This window comes from Malaclemys terrapin, chromosome 5 (genome assembly GCF_027887155.1).
Source record: "Malaclemys terrapin pileata isolate rMalTer1 chromosome 5, rMalTer1.hap1, whole genome shotgun sequence".
In the NCBI taxonomy this organism is placed as follows: domain Eukaryota; kingdom Metazoa; phylum Chordata; order Testudines; family Emydidae; genus Malaclemys; species Malaclemys terrapin.
In genome coordinates, this window is record NC_071509.1 from 47,049,524 (window position 1) to 47,066,053 (window position 16,530).

A 16,530-nucleotide genomic window follows, 5' to 3' on the forward strand; every position below is an offset into this window, starting at 1 on the left:
ATGCCATGTAACATAGCTATGTAAAGATTATGATTTATTAAATACATTCCTCCTATTTGTATGCATGTATCATTTTTGTATTTGAAGTTAGGAATATTGGCTGTATACTTGCTTGATTTCTATTGAGAAAGGAATGTGCAAATTAAATGCCCAATCAAGAACCACTTAAGCCAACAATGAATTCGAAGATGCCAGTCCACATCCGAGCTTTCCCAGGAATGTGGCTTGGCTGATAAGAAACTCAGTCATGCATGGACATGTGACTTGCCCATGTGACTCCAAAACTTCATCTTGGAGCTGGACTTTGCATAATGAGAGAGGAGAGGGTCTCCCCCCACAAGAGAAAGTCTATTTAAGCCTGTGGGAGACCCCTCCATTTTTTCTTCAGCTGGCTAAAGAGATAGCCTCTCCACCCCCCATGGATACCTGAAAGAAACTGGAACAAAGGACAATAACTACAGGGGGTGTGAGTGATTGTATTTAATAAAATCACTTTTTACTTATTAATTAACCCAGAGTATGCATTAATACTTGGGGGCGGGGGAGGGAACAGCTGTGCATATCTCTCTATCAGTGTTACAGAGGGCGAACAATTAAAACGGATTTATTTGGGGTTTAGACCCCACTGGGAGTTGGGCATCTGAGTGTTAAAGACAGGAACATTTCTGTAAGTTGCTTTCAGGTTAAGTCTGCAGCTTTGGGGCACGTGGTTCAGACCTGGGTCTGTGTTGGAGCAGACTGGCGTGTCTGGCCTAACAAGACAGGGTGCTGGATTGCCAGGCTGGCAGGGAAAGCAGGAGCAAAAGTAGTCTTGGCACATCAAGTGGCAGTTCCCAAGGAGGTTTCTGTGATCCAACCCGTCAAACCTACTAGTAAACCCAGCACTTGAAGTTAGTTTATTTCAGTTCTTCAGAGTGAGGTAGTCTCAGAGACCCCGTATTGTAATAGTGTGAAGACAGAGCCACAGGTGCTGGAACTAGAGGTGTGGGGGGTGCAGTGGCTTGAAGTGGTTTCCATTATATACAGGGTTTACAGTTTGGTTCAATGGCTCTCAGCGCCCCAACTATACAAATTGCCCCAACACCCCTGGAAAGAGCAATTGCACACTCAGTGACAGAGCTCCCATTAACATAAAAATGGTGTCTATGGATTAGGTACAATTAAATCTATTTTAGCATGATACCTACATAGGGTTAGATCAGGGTTCTCAAATTTCATTTCACTGCGACCCCCTTCTGATAACAAAAATTACTACATGACTCCAGGATGGGGGACCGAACCTTGAACCCACTCAAGCCCCACTGTTGCAGGTGGTGGGGCCAAAGTGAAAGCCCGACCCCCACTGCGCCAGGCAGGGGGTCAATGCTGAAGCCCGAGGGCTTCAGCTCCAGGCAGGGCCTATAATCTGAGCCCTGCTGCCCTGAGCTGTGGGGCTTGGGCTTTGGCCCTGGGCCCCAGTAAGTCTAAACCTGCCTTGGCAACCCCATTAAAATGGGGTCCCGTCCCACAGTTTGAGAACTGCTGGGCTAGATCATGCTTTTAGCATGGAGCTCATGCTAAGGGGGTGTTAGGGATGTACTACCCCCAGAGGACTGGGCTGTAATTATGGATGGCCCTTATGTTGGCCTCAGAAGGGGCAGAATACTTACTTCTTACCACCCCAGTGCAGCTGCATAAGTGCAGGGCATTATCTAGCCCATAGCCTGTGTCATCGATACAGATGTTATGAAAAGCAGCTATCATGCTAACACAATAGCTTCTTTCTGACCTAAACAATGGAGCCTTAATTATTATTCTTAGCATCACAGGTCCACAATATAGATTAGTTCCCTGTAAAATATTCTTACATTTAATTTCTAGTTCAGACTAGGGCTGTCGAGCGATTAAAAAAATTAATCATGATTAATCGTGCTGTTAAACAATAATAGAATACCATTTATATAAATATTTTGGGGTGTTTTCCACATTTTAAAATATATTGATTTCAATTACAACACAGACTACAAAGTGTACAGGACTCACTTTATATTTATTTTTATTATAAATATTTGTACTGTAAAAACAAAAGAGATAGTATTTTTCAGTTCACTTAATACAAGTACTGTAGTGCAATCTCTTTATCGTGAAAGTTGAACTTACAATGTAGAATTATGTATAATAAATAACTGCATTCAAAAATAAAACAACGTAAAACTTTAGAGCCTACTATTCCACTCAGTCCTACTTCTTGTTCATCCAATTGCTCAGACAAACAAGTTTGTTTACATTTGCAGGAGATAATGCTGCCCACTTCTTGTTTACAATGTCACCTGAAAGTGAGAACAGGTGTTTGCATGGCACTGTTGTAGCCGGCGTTGGAAGATATTTACATGCTAGATGGGCTAATGATTCATATGTCCCTTCGTGCTTCAACCACCATTCTAGAGGATATGTGTCCATGCTGATGATGGGTTCTGCTTGATAACCATCCAAAGCAGTGCAGCCCAACACATGTTCATTTTCATCATCGGAGTCAGATGCCACTTGCTGAAGGTTGATTTTCTTTTTTGGTGGTTCGGGTTCTGTAGCTTCCGCATAGGAGTGTTGTTCTTTTAAGACTTCTGAAAGCATCCTTCTCAGATTGCGGATGTCACTTCAGATTCTTAAATCTTCAGTCGAGTGCTGTAGCTATCTTTAGAAATCTCACATTGGTACCTTATGTGTGTTTTGTCAAATCTGCAGTGAAACTGTTCTTAAAACGAACAACATGCTGGGTCATTATCTGTAACTGCTATAACATGAAATATATGGCAGAATGCGGGTAAAACACAGAGCAGGAGACATACAATTCTCCCTCAAGGAGTTCAGTCACAAATTTAATTAATGCATTTTTTTAAACGAGCATCATCAGCATAGAAGCATGTCCTCTGGAATGGTGGCCAAAGCATGAAGGGGCATACAAATGTCTATCATATCTGGCACGTAAATAACTTGCAATGTCGGCTACAAAAGTGCCATGCGAACGCCTTTTCTCACTTTCAGGTGACATTGTAAATAAGAAGCGGACAGCATTATCTCCCGTAAATGTAAACAAACTTGTTTCTCTTAGCAATTGACTGAACAAGAAGTAGGACTGTGTGGACTTATGGACATTGTTTTGTTTTTGAGTGCAGTTATGTAACAAAAAAATTCTACATTTGTAAATTGCACTTTCACGATAAAGAGATCGCACTATGGTACTTTTATGAGGTGAATTGAAAAATACTATTTCTTTTATTTGACATTTTTACAGTGCAAATATTTGTAATCAAAATGATATAAAGTGAGCACTGTACACTGTATTCTGTGTTGCAATTGAAATGAATGTATTTGAAAATGTAGAAAAACATCCAAAATATTTAATAATTTTCACTTGTTATTCTATTGTTTAACAGTGCGATTAAAACTGTGATTAAGAGTGATAATTTTTTTAATGGTGATTGATTTATTTTGAGTTATATTAAATACTTTAAAATTGTTGCTAACTACTGTACCATTAAAAAAAGGTGCAGCAATGTGAATTTCTCGTTTGCAGCTGGGATGATAAAGTTTTAGCTGAAACTGAAATATAAACCCTTTAAAATCTGAGTTCATAATGGAAAGCATGTCAAATTTTGAATTATACTGTTGTGACAGTAGCTTTACACTACAATCCAATATCAAAATAGCATAAAGCAGGAACCACAGAAATGGTTTTTACCAACTGTTACTACATAGTTACAATAGATATTTCTATTCTAAATAGAAATAAACTGTAATAATCTCAGGGCTTGTCTAGATTTAGGGAAATTTGCACTGATGTATCTATATCAGTGGAATTGTAAATCCCTAAATGTTGCTACATCACATGATAAATCACAGCAGTGCAACCTGTGTCTTATACCAGTGCAGTGCATCTATACCAGAGGTTTGCACTGGTGTAGCTCGAGCTTAGCTCCTCCCACTTCACATAGATAGGCCTCAGCAAACACTATTGTTTGTTGGCAAATGACGGCTTTGTAGCAACAGTCACGTTGTGTGACTGGGATGTTCATGTGCCAGATTCTGCCAGTCTTACCCACACTAAGGCTAGGTCTACACTGGGGGGGGAGGGGAATCGATTTAAGATACGCAAATTCAGCTATGCCAATAGCGTAACTGAATTCGACATATCTGATCCGACTTACCCCGCTGTGAGGACGGTGGCAAATCGACCGCCGCGGCTCCCCCGTCGATGGTGCTTACTCCTACCTGGGCTGGTGGAGTATGCACGTCGATTCGGGGATCAGTTGTCGCGTCCCGACGAGACGCGATAATTCGATCGCTGAGAGATCGATTTCTACCCGCCGATCCAGGCGTGTAGTGAAGACAAGCCCTAAGTAGCACCCTCCCGCTAGTCATCTCACTGAACTGAAGGTGTGGTGTGTTCAAGCTAGAGGCTGGTAGAGCTTCAGAAGCCCCTGTGTAGGTGTCACAGAGGGCCATGGAACAGTCTTTGAAGCAGCTGTCCCATCAGCCCATAATCTGTAGTAGATTTCAATAGGACAACTCATGGAGGAAGGCACTACTGAACATGAACAAAGGTGGCAGAGCTGAGTGCGCAGTCAGCTTTGCTTCTGTAACTAATCATAGCCAGATATATATTGCCTCTCCTTTTCAATTCCTGTAAATGTGAAATAATGGAATAGCAATCAGTTGTTAAATAAGTGTTGGCTAAAATATTCATATGTTGTCATTTGAAGAGATGAAATACTATAATTATAAACTGTGTCTCTGAATAGCAGCCAATAGCTATAGCAGAGAAATTATCCACAGCATCTGTTGTGACTGCCTCAGAGAGAAAAATAATGCCATTCCTCGGCAAAAGTTAAAGCAAAACAGCTTTGTGCTGGGGATCTAAGTTGGGTGGGCAGGCATGAGGAATCTTCCCCAATGCTAGATACAAGCAGATCCTCCACTGGTGTAAGAATTGTCATAGCACCATTGACTTTAATGGAACTATGACAGTTTATACCATCTTAGGATCTGTAGAACACCTGTGCCTCCACTCTGCTGCCCCAGTCAACTAATAAGTTGTAGAAGTAATTGGGGACCTGTATACTCCCATGCACAAGGGTTTCAGTTCTGTGTTTCCACCTAGTGGCATAACCACCAGCCAGTCACTGACTCCTCCTCTGGGCTGATTTTTCACCACACTCCCATCCCAGCTGCCATAGAAACAGTATCATGGAGTAGAGCCCCATGGTGTGTGCACTGAGTCCCTCTGTTTGGCCTCTACATGGCCTGCCTCCCTGCTCAGTAGAACAACATAAATTTGTCTGCATTCAGGGCCTTCCAAGCCCCCAAGGGTAACGGGGAGGGGAGGGGTGCAGATAGGGGAGAAGCAGCATTTGGCCATGGAGAACAGGATACCAGTATGTGACACTCCAACATATTGTCAGTTGAACTAAGTGTGTGTTCAGAAGCCTCTTATCCAGAGTACTGTATTTGGTGCAGTGACAGTAACTACTGAGCTACAGGAGAGACAGAGTTGCCTAATAGCCAGAGAATTGGACTGGGACTCAGAAGTGCTGGATTCTATTCCTGGCTTTGCCACCAGTTGTCTTCTGGGCGACCCTCGGAAAGTCGCTTGACTACCTTGTGCTTCAGTTTCCCCATCTGTGAAATGGGTATAGTTAAGTTTAGCTACTTCGTAAAGCACCTTGAGCACTACAGATTAAGTGCTATGTAAGAGCCAGGTATTATTATTCAAGACACTCATAGCTACATAAGTTAAATGCAAAACATTCAAATTGGACCCTTAATTATTTGCAAAAAGAAAAAACAGAAAAAAAAAGTTTTACATCTTCTTTGGCATGTTCATTTTGTTTGTAGTAATCTCTGAACATTTACTTTCAGAAAGAAAAATGAGACTCTATTTCATTACTGCTCTGGTTCAGATCACAGAAATCCCCAAAGGCCTAATGTACTAGGCCTACATTATTATTATTCACTACAGAGTTTTGACTTCAATGTTGTTACAGAATTTTCATTGCCCTTACTCACACTTATTAGGAATGTTATGTCTGAATTCAATACTCACCTGCCGGAATAGTTGAAATACCGTTTCCCCTATATCATTTAGCTACATTCTCTGATGCATTGTATATTTATATAATTGTATTTTTGACATAAGACATTTTCTATTCTGCCAGGAAGTGCATAATGTAAAATAAGGCAAAAACAGTCTCTATAATTAAGTTGTGGTGAATTCACAAGAAAAATGCAATATAGAGTTCAATAACCAATCTTGGACAGCTTTTCAGGAACTTGGGTTAGGTTATTTTCACCTTTAGCCAAGAGCCTAAGGTTCATCTCATAACAAAAATACTTCACGTGAACAATGTTCAATCATTTCTTCAACCTAGTTAAGTTTCCAAGAGTAAACCCTCAGGTAATTCCAGTTCCTCCAGTGCTAAATCTGCTGTGTTTTTTCTTTTTGCTAATAGGGAGCTGAGAAAATTCTGTCAATGAATGAATCAGGGGAGCTGCAGGATCTCTTAACCAAAATTGAGGTAATTGTATTTTTACAAACTCTGTGGAGAAACTACAAATAGAAGTTGTGCTGTTAAAATTAAATTATTTGCTGGGTATTTCCTTTCTTTCTGTTTTAAACTGATGATAACAAATCCTGTTTTTTTAAAACGAACAACTACTTAGTGTTACAAACCAGCAAAGATTCCAGCCCCATCAGAAGGTTGGGGTTGCCACTATGCCAAACTCAACAGTCCACATCCACTGTTCCTGAATTTGATAGGGAGAAGACCCAAGACATTTATCCTCTGTAAGAACTATTTATGCAATCTCCACAATTTGAGCTGGAACAAATCCAGCATAAAGAGTCTGATATTTAATCAGACAGCAAATTGTTTAATCCTGATAGAAGAGAAACACAATGGTGAATACAACAAAAAGCAATATCCAGCATAGTACAACTGAACGAGACCAAACCATCTCCACTCAACAAATGGGTGTTCCTGAGGGAATTTAGCAGTATTAGCAGTGAGGGTAGCAGAATACCCCTCACTCCTCCATCCACTGGCCACCTCTGGGCTCAAAAGGACTGGCCAGTGAGACAGCTTTACATGTTCTTAAGCTTTGTTTGTTGACAGGGCCTCTAGCATCCTTCTCCAGAAGGATGGGTGGTTAAAGCCCTGGTCTGGGACTAACAAGATGAGGGTTCAATTCCCAGCTCTATCACAGAGTTCATGTGTGATTTCTTGCAAGTCAAGCTTGGTGGGGTCTCCTTTCCCCATCAGTAAAACAGACACACTTCTTTTCTCCCGCTCTTTGCTTGTCCTATCTGCTTAGAACGTTACCTCAGTCTCTTACTATGTGTATGTACAGCATTTAGCACAATGGGTGTCCTGATCTTTGCAGGGGCCATTAAGTGCCACTAAAGTATAAATAGCAGGCTAGAGCAGACTATGATCATAACGGTACACAGAGTACATCCACTGATTTACAGAGATGGCTTTGCCTGAAATTAGCTATAAGGTTCAGTTGTGACTCATTTTCACCAAAGATCCAGAACCCAGGAATTCACTGTATGCAGTCCAGTCTTTCAACAAGTCCAGTTCAGTTCTTTTAAGGCAAAACTAGACCTTCCCTCCCAAAATCCAACTTTTTCAAAGGGTTACATTTAGGGCTGTCAAGTGATTAAAAAAATCGTGATTAATCGTGCTTTTAAACAATAAAGGAATACCATTTGTATAAATATTTTGGGGTGTTTTCCACATTTTCAAATATATTGATTTCAGTTACAACACAGAGTATATAAAGTTTTCAGTGCTCACTTTATATTTATTTTTATTATAAATATTTGCACTGTAAAAACAAAAGAAATAGTATTTTTCAATTCACTTAATACAAGGACTGTAAATCAGTGGATGTACTCTGTGTACCGTTATGATCATAGTCTGCTCTAGCCTGCTATTTATACTTTAGTGGCACTTAATGGCCCCTGCAAAGATCAGGACACCCATTGTGCTAAATGCTGTACATACACATAGTAAGAGACTGAGGTAACGTTCTAAGCAGATAGGATATATATCTAATATCTTTATCATGAAAGTTGAACTTACAAATGTAGAATTAGGTACAAAAAATAACTGCATTCAAAAATAAAACAATGTAACATGAAATATATAAAACAGAGCAGGGGACATGCAATTCTTCCCCAAGGAGTTCAGTCACAAATTTAATTAACACATTATTTTTTTAACGAGCGTCATCAGTATGGAAGCATGACCTCTGGAATGGTGGCCGAAGCATGAAGAGATATACAAATGTCTAGCATATCTGGCACGTAAATACCTTGCAATGCCGGCTACAAAAGTGCCATGCAAATGCCTGTTCTCACTTTCTGGTGACATTGTAAATAAGAAGAGGGCAGCATTATCTCCTATAAATGTAACTTGTTTTTCCTAGCGATTGGCTGCACGAGAAGTAGGACAGAGTGGACTAGTAGGTTCTAAAGTTTTACATTATTTTATTTTTGAATGCAGTTATTTGTTGTACATAATTCTACATTTGTAAGTTCAACTTTCATGATATTGCACTACAATACTTTTATGAGGTGAATTGAAAAATACTATTTCTTTTGTTTATCATTCTTACAGTGCAAATATTTGTAATAAAAATAATATAAAGTGAGCACTGTACACTTTGCATTCTGTATTATAATTGAAATCAATATATTTGAAAATGTAAAAGAACATCCAAAATATTTAATAAATATCAATTGGTATTCTATTGTTTAACAGGGCGATTAATACTGAGATTAATCATGATTATTTTTTTTATTGTGATTACTTTTTTTTAGTTAATCACATGAATTAATTGTGATTAATCAACATCCCTAGTTACATCTCTTCACTAAGGGTATGTCTACACTACGGGATTAATCCGAATTTAGATAATTCGGATTTGAGAAACAGGTTGTATAAAGTCAAAATGAGTGCGGCCACACTAGCACAGTAATTCGGTGGTGTGCGTCCAAGTACCGGGGCTAGCGTCGATTTCTGCACCGTTGCACTGTGGGTAGCAATTCCATAGCTATCCCATAGTTCCCGCAGTCTCCCGCGCCCATTGGGATTGTGGGTTAAGATCCCAGTGCCTGATGGGACAAAAAACATCGTCGCAGGTGGTTCTGGGTACAGCCTCACTTCCTCCCTCCCTCCCTCCCTGCATGAAAGCAACGGACGGCAGACAACCATTTTCGCGCCTTTTTTCCTGGGTGGGTGAACACTGCAGACTCCATACCACGGCAAGCATGGAGCCCGCTGAGGTCAAGACAGCACTCATGAATATTGCAAACACCTCGCGCGTTCTCGTGGAGTTTATGCTCAGCCAGGACCAGAAAAACGAGGCGAGGAGGCAGCGGCGGCGGCAGCGCAGCGACAAGCATGATGAGGACATGGACACGGACACGGACACAGAATTCAGTGAAACCACAGGCCCCGGTGCTTTGGAGATCATGTTGTTAATGGGGCAGATTCTATCCATGGAACGCCGATTCTGGGCAAGGGAAACAAGCACAGACTGGTGGGACCGCATAGTGTTGCAGGTCTGGGACGATTCCCAGTGGCTGCGGAACTTTCGCATGCGTAAGGGCACTTTCATGGAACTTTGTGACTTGCTGTCTCCTGCCCTGAAACGCCAGAATACCAAGATGAGAGCAGCCCTCACAGTTGAGAAGCGCGTGGCGATAGCCCTGTGGAAGCTTGCAACGCCAGACAGCTACCGGTCAGTTGGGAATCAATTTGGAGTGGGCAAATCTACTGTGGGGGCTGCTGTGATGCAAGTAGCCAAAGCAATCACTCAGGTGCTGCTACGAAAGTTAGTGACTCTGGGAAATGTGCAGGCTATAGTGGATGGTTTTGCTGCAATGGGATTCCCTAACTGTGGTGGGGCAATAGACGGAACCCATATCCCTATCTTGGCACCGGAGCACCAAGCCACCGAGTACATAAACCGCAAGGGGTACTTTTCAATGGTGCTGCAAGCACTTGTGGATCACAAGGGACGTTTCACCAACATCAACGCGGGCTGGGCGGGAAGGGTTCATGACGCTCGCGTCTTCAGGAACACTACTCTGTTTAAAGGGCTGCAGCAAGGGACTTACTTTCCGGACCAGAAAATAACCGTTGGGGATGTTGAAATGCCCATAGTTATTCTTGGGGACCCAGCCTACCCCTTAATGCCATGGCTTATGAAGCCATACACAGGCAGCCTGGACAGGAATCAGGAGCTGTTTAACTACAGGCTAAGCAAGTGCAGAATGGTGGTAGAATGTGCATTTGGCCGTTTAAAAGGTCGCTGGCGTTCATTATTGACTCGCTCTGACCTCAGCCAAAGAAATCTCCCCATTGTTATTTCTGCTTGCTGTGTGCTCCACAATCTCTGTGAAAGTAAGGGGGAGACCTTTATGGCGGGGTGGGAGGCTGAGGCAAATCGCCTGGCTGCTGATTACGCGCAGCCAGACACCAGGGCGATTAGAAGATCACACCATGAAGCGCTGTGCATCAGAGAAGCTTTGAAAACCAGTTTCATGGCTGGCCAGGCTACCGTGTGAAATATCTGTTTGTTTCTCCTTCATGAAAACCCTCCCCCTTTACTGACTGATTTTCTGTAAGGAACCCACCCTGCCCCTTTCCCCATCTTTCTTTCAAACCAAATAAAGTCACTATCATTTAAAAATCATTTATTCTTTATTAATAGATTAGAAAAAGAGGGAGGGAACCCGGGTGGTATTTGGGAGGAGGATTGCTGGGAAGGAAAAAGCCACAAAGAAAAGGTTAAAAAAATGACAGCCTTTTGCTTGGGCTGTCTACTGGGGTGGAATGGGAAGGTGTACGGAGCCTCCCCCCCCGCGTTCTTACACGTCTGGGTGAGGAGGATACGGAACATGGGGAGGGGGGAGGGTGGAACAGGGGCTGAAGCGGCAGTTTGTTTTCCAGCAGCCGTTCCTGAACCTCCACCAGACGCCGGAGCAGCCCCAGCGTTGCATCCTTCATCCTCTGGTCTTCCTGCCGCCATCTCTCATCTCGATCGTCTCTCCTCTCCTCACGTTGGTCCCTCCTCTCCTCACGTTGGTCCCTCCTCTCCTCACGTTCACTGACTTCTTTCCTATACTTTGAAACTGTTTCCTTCCACTCATTCAGATGAGCTCTGTCACTCCTGCTGGATTGCATAATTTCAGAAAACATGTCCTCCCGCGTCTTCTTCTTACGACGCCTTATCTGTGATAACCTTCGGGATGGAGGAGGGAGGCTTGAGGAATTTGCAGCTGCTGTAGGGAGGGGAAAAAAGAGAGAATTGTTTTAAAAGCTACATTTTGCAGAACAATGCTTATACTCTTTCACGGTGACCAACACTGTTCACATTACATAGCACATGTGATTTCTGTGCAAGGTCGCATTTTGCCTCTTAATGCTGAGTGCCTGTGGCTTTGCTGCTAGAGATCACAGGTCTGGGCAACAGAATTCGGCTTGCATGCGGCCATGGTAAGCTTCTGCGCCGTGCTTTCCCACATACCAAGCATAGCTTGTAGAGTGCTGCAGAAGCCTGGCCAATCTCAGCCAGTTGGGGGGGGGGGGCAGTGTGGTGGGGCTTGTCTGGGCCCCTTCAGGCAAGTAGAGTGCTGCGGTTTTTCTGTTAACATTCAGCAGCACCAGAAAACAAACTAACCCCCCCCCCGCCATGAATTCTCTGGGATGATCCCTCCCCCCACCGCGTGGCTGGTATCAGGGAAGATCCCTGCAGGCACCAAACTACCCCCCCCGCCGCCGACGACCCCCCCCCTCGCCATGAATTCTCTGGGATGATCACGGTACCCTCCCCCCACCGCGTGGCTGGTAACAGGGAAGATCCCTGCTAGCCAAACGCGAAAAACTCAGGGCCAATTTCCCATCTGCGCTTGGCTAACTGCAGGGAAGGATTTATTTTCCGCCACAGGCAAACAGCCCAGTAGGAACGGCCACCTCTGTCCCCTTAATTAAGTTCCCGTATTTCAACCAGGTTACCAGGAGTGATATCACTCTCCTGAGGATTACACAACAAGATAAAGAACGGATGTTGCTTGAATGCCAGCAAACACCGGGACCATACGCTGCCAGGCTTTGTCAGGCAATGATACCAGATTACTTGCTGCAAGCATGGCGTGGTCACGTGTCCTACCATGGAGGAGGGAATAAGGATGCACTGCCCAGAAACCTTCTGGCAAGGCTTTCGGAGTACCTCCAGGAGAGCTTCATGGAGATGTCCCTGGAGGATTTCCGCTCCATCCCCATACACGTTAACAGACTTTTCCAGTAGCTACAGACTTTTCCAGTAGCTGAACTGACCGTGAATGCAAAGTCAGGCAAAGTAATCATTAAAAACCGTTTGCTTTTAAAACAAGTTTTATATTTTAAAAGGTAAACTCACCTGAGGTCCCTTCCATGGGGTCAGAGTCTTGGGTACTGCCTTGGGAGGCTTGGGAGGGTACTTCAGTCAGGGTGATAAAAAGATCCTGGCTGTTGGGGAGAATGGAGTGCTGTGTGCTCTCTGCAAGCTCATCCTCCTCCTCCTCCTCCTCCTCCTCTACCCCATCGGCAGAATCCTCAGGCGTCGAGACTATCCCCGACCCAGAATCCACGAACAAAGGTGGGGTAGTGGTGGCAGCCCCCCCTAGAATTGCATGCAGCTCGGCGTAGTAGCGGCATGTCCGCGGCTCTGACCCGGAGCGACCGTTTGCCTCCTTTGTTTTTTGATAGGCTTGTCTGAGCTCCTTGACCTTCACGCGGCACTGCTCAGAGTCCCTATTGTGGCCTCTCTCCATCATGCCCTTGGAAATTTTTTCAAAAGTTTTTGCATTTCGTCTTTTAGAACGAAGTTCTGCAAGCACTGAATCCTCTCCCCATACAGCGATCAGATCCAGTACCTCCCTCACGGTCCATGCTGGTGCTCTTTTTCGATTATCAGCCTGCATGGTTACCTGTGCTGATGAGGTATCTGTGGTCACCTGTGCTCTCCACGCTGGGCAAACAGGAAATGAAGTTCAAATGTTCGCGGGGCTTTTCCTGTCTACCTGGCCAGTGCATCCGAGTTCGGATTGCTGTCCAGAGCGGTCACAATGATGCACTGTGGGATAGCTCCCGGAGGCCAATACCATCGAATTGCGGCCACACTAACCCTAATTCGAATTGCTAAAATCGATTTTGGCGCTACTCCGCTCGTTGGGGTGGAGTACAGAAATCGATTTAAAGGGCCCTTTACATCGAATTAAATGGCGTCGTTGTGTGGACGGTTACAGGGTTAATTCGAATTAAAGCTGATAAATCCGAATTAAAGTCGTAGTGTAGACCAGGCCTAAGTGTTGCTAGGTAGCACACCATTGCTTTTTCATATGATGCCAGCAATCGAAATTTAAGGAATTTAATTATAAGATTGTGGTTCTCTTATAATTTTGGAGTTAGTTGCAAAAATATCCATATAAGTAAAAAGGTTAGTATCATAAACAGCCACAGAAAATGTGGGCATTGCTGGATATGAAAAATGAATTTTGCTATAAACACTTCCCCACAGAGGTTAGTCAAAAATAGGAATTGCCTGCTGAATGAGACAGTGGTAACAGCCATTTTTGTGGGATGTAGGGAAAAATGAGAGGGAATTCATGTGACCTCTAAGTTTGACTTTCTATACTCCGACAAGAAATTCAAAAGCTGGCTTTGCCTTTGGCTAACATTGGTATATATTGGATCAGCTTCTTCAGCATGATCATTCTTCCACACATACACAGGGATGATCTAATAGCCAAATTGGGGTCAGGAAGTTATGTTTTCCCACAGCATTTTGGCTGGGATCTTTTTCTGCAGCTTTGTGTAGAGATTATATATCCCAGGATCAGGTAGGCATTTTACATACCACTGATTTCTTTATCTAGTTTTCTATGTATACTTATGTAACACTTCTATCAAACATATGGCAAACATTTTAAGCACAGAAGCTTTACACAAGTCTTTTCCAAGCGTTAGAAGGTTGAGCCCCAAGATAACACTAATCATGCCGCTCTATAACCTTGCCATGTTATCAGTGCAACATGGAGGAAGCTTGTGCTGTCATTGTTCTGGGCCACCCCCTTGCCCTCACCCAGCTTCAGGGGCACATCACGTGCTGCTTCATGCAGCATATCAGACGCATTAGGATACAAGAATTTAAGAGATTCTTGCCGAAGCAGTGAAGAAGAAAAAAAAAAGAAAAACCCAAGCCTTGCCGCCGAAGACTGAAGGACTTGCAGTTGAAGACCCGGAGTGGCTGAAGGACCCGCCGCCGAAGACCCAGACTGCTGGGGTGCGTGTAAAAATTAAAAAGGCGCCATTTGGGGGGAATGTGCTCAGTGGGGAGTGGCCGCTCTCCCGCTGCCTCCCTAGCTATGCTACTGATTCTTGGGCCAGATCCTCAACTGAAATGAACTGACATTGACTTCAAGGGAACTGTACTAATTTATACGAGCTAGGGATTTGCCTTTCCTCATCCTTTCACTTTTTATGTGGCTATGCACATTTGATCTGCATTACTAGTAGACAACTATTTTTCTGGACAGTTTTGCATCACTTCTGTTGCGTTGTTTGATAATATTACAAAAAAGTGGCATATTCATTGTACGTTTTAGCATAATTTGCTAATGATTTATGTATGATACCTCTGGGAAATAATAACAGGGATTGTATGTATAACTGGCTTTCTTTTATAAATGAGCCCTAAAAGCCTTCACTCAACACAGCAGCTCTAAAAAGCCCATACACCTGTGCTACTGTAAGTACTTGCTATATTTCATTACTCTCATGTAAAACTCCAGGATGATCATTAAATTAACTGGTGATGTTTTCATCAAAAGAGATTTAAGTCTGCATCTTAAATCTCTTTAATGCATCATAAAGAAAAAGAAAATAAAGACAGAATTATTAAAACAATTCTGGAACAACTGAGAGATTTGAGTCTTATTCTCTCCCTGCTCAGACCAGTTTCCCCAGTGTAACGATTGATTTCAAAGGCATTTATTCCTGATTTGTACAAATGTGAGAAGAATCAGACCCATGGCTGGTATATATCTTTTACAATTAAAGCCTACGATAATCTCCTCAATACTTAGATTTGAATATACCTGTTTTCCAAAGAGTTCTGCCTTGCTTAGATGCTATGAATCATTTAAAGATATGAGCAACTGTCAAATGCTGAATCACACAATTCAAACATAAACATGAGAAATTATACAAGTCATGCTATAATAATATGCACCATACATAATATAAACACAAAAACCCCTGTTTCTTACCCCAGAATTTAGAACAGGCCAGTTAAGTTACCTAATAGATCATAACTAGACAATAAAATATTTAGAACCTGGCTAATTTTTTGGGCAAATGAAAACACAAACTATTAAGCATTACGTTAGATATACCAACTTGTAATAAACTTGGCTGATCACTGAATGCTGTTCTTACCACCTGAAAGGACAGATAAAGCAAGATTCTATGGCAGTAGGACGACGAAAATCAAAACCAGATTTCAGTGTTCAGATTTTGCTGTTTCCTAGAATAGATATTGCAAAGTGAATTCTGACTTGGAATCCTCATTATGCTAGAGCCTACAGTCATTAATAGAGTAACGTTTTTCCTCTCTTGCTTTCTTTTTCTTTGTGCAGAGAGTGCAGCATCCCCACGAATGCCCTTCCTGTGGTGGTTTTGGCTTCCTTCCATGCTCAGCGTGCCATGGGAGCAAGATGTCAGTATTTCGGAACTGTTTTACAGACTCTTTCAAAGCCCTCAAGTGTACCTCTTGCAACGAGAATGGGTTACAGCGCTGCAAGAGCTGTGCAAGTTAAGAATGGCATCTTCTCATGTAGAACCTCCTTTTATGATGATCCCACAGCAGTTTGTTATATACTTTTTAAAAACGACCATGTTTCTGATGCAGTCAATAAAATTTATTTGTAATAAACTTTTTCTGATTCAGTTGCTGAAGCCATTAGCTCAGGCCACTGACTGTCATTTGCACTGAGTCTTAAATAAAGGGAGAGTATAAGCTACTTAAGGGAACATAGCGCTCACAAAAGTTACTAGATTGACTGCCGTTGGATCTGAAATCTTTATTCACATAGGAGATTTAGCAGCAGGAGCACACGTTTCCTCACATTGCCCCACCCAAGGACCTCAGTCCTGACCTGGAGAAACCATCAGAAGGAAGTTTAGACTTCATATCTGTTTGATAGTTTCTGCACAGACTGCCAATGATGATAGTGATTTTGTGATGTGGACTAGCCCCAGACCACAATTCTTTCCGCATAGCATTTCACTGAACTGTCAATGTTTGGTAACAACTCACTTGGGCTAAAATTTAACATGTATGTAAAATACCCCATAACAATCTCTTGAACCATTAACTCCCCTTAGCCTGCTACTATAAATGCCAAATTAGTTTCATTTAAAAAAGTTATATAAATATTTGGTG

General features: G+C 42.7%; 1 protein-coding gene across 1 annotated transcript in view; it reads left to right on the forward strand.

Annotated features, from left to right (window-relative positions):
* The window catches only part of GRXCR1 (glutaredoxin and cysteine rich domain containing 1), a 76,565-nt gene extending 60,623 nt beyond the window's left edge, over positions 1–15,942 (forward strand). Inside the window, exons 3-4 of the mRNA XM_054030467.1 lie at positions 6,486–6,551; positions 15,725–15,942. Of these exons, the coding sequence (XP_053886442.1) occupies positions 6,486–6,551; positions 15,725–15,904 (246 nt within the window). The 3' untranslated portion in view covers positions 15,905–15,942. The remainder of the gene's footprint in view (positions 1–6,485; positions 6,552–15,724) is intronic.
* The last annotated feature ends 588 nt before the right edge of the window (positions 15,943–16,530 follow it).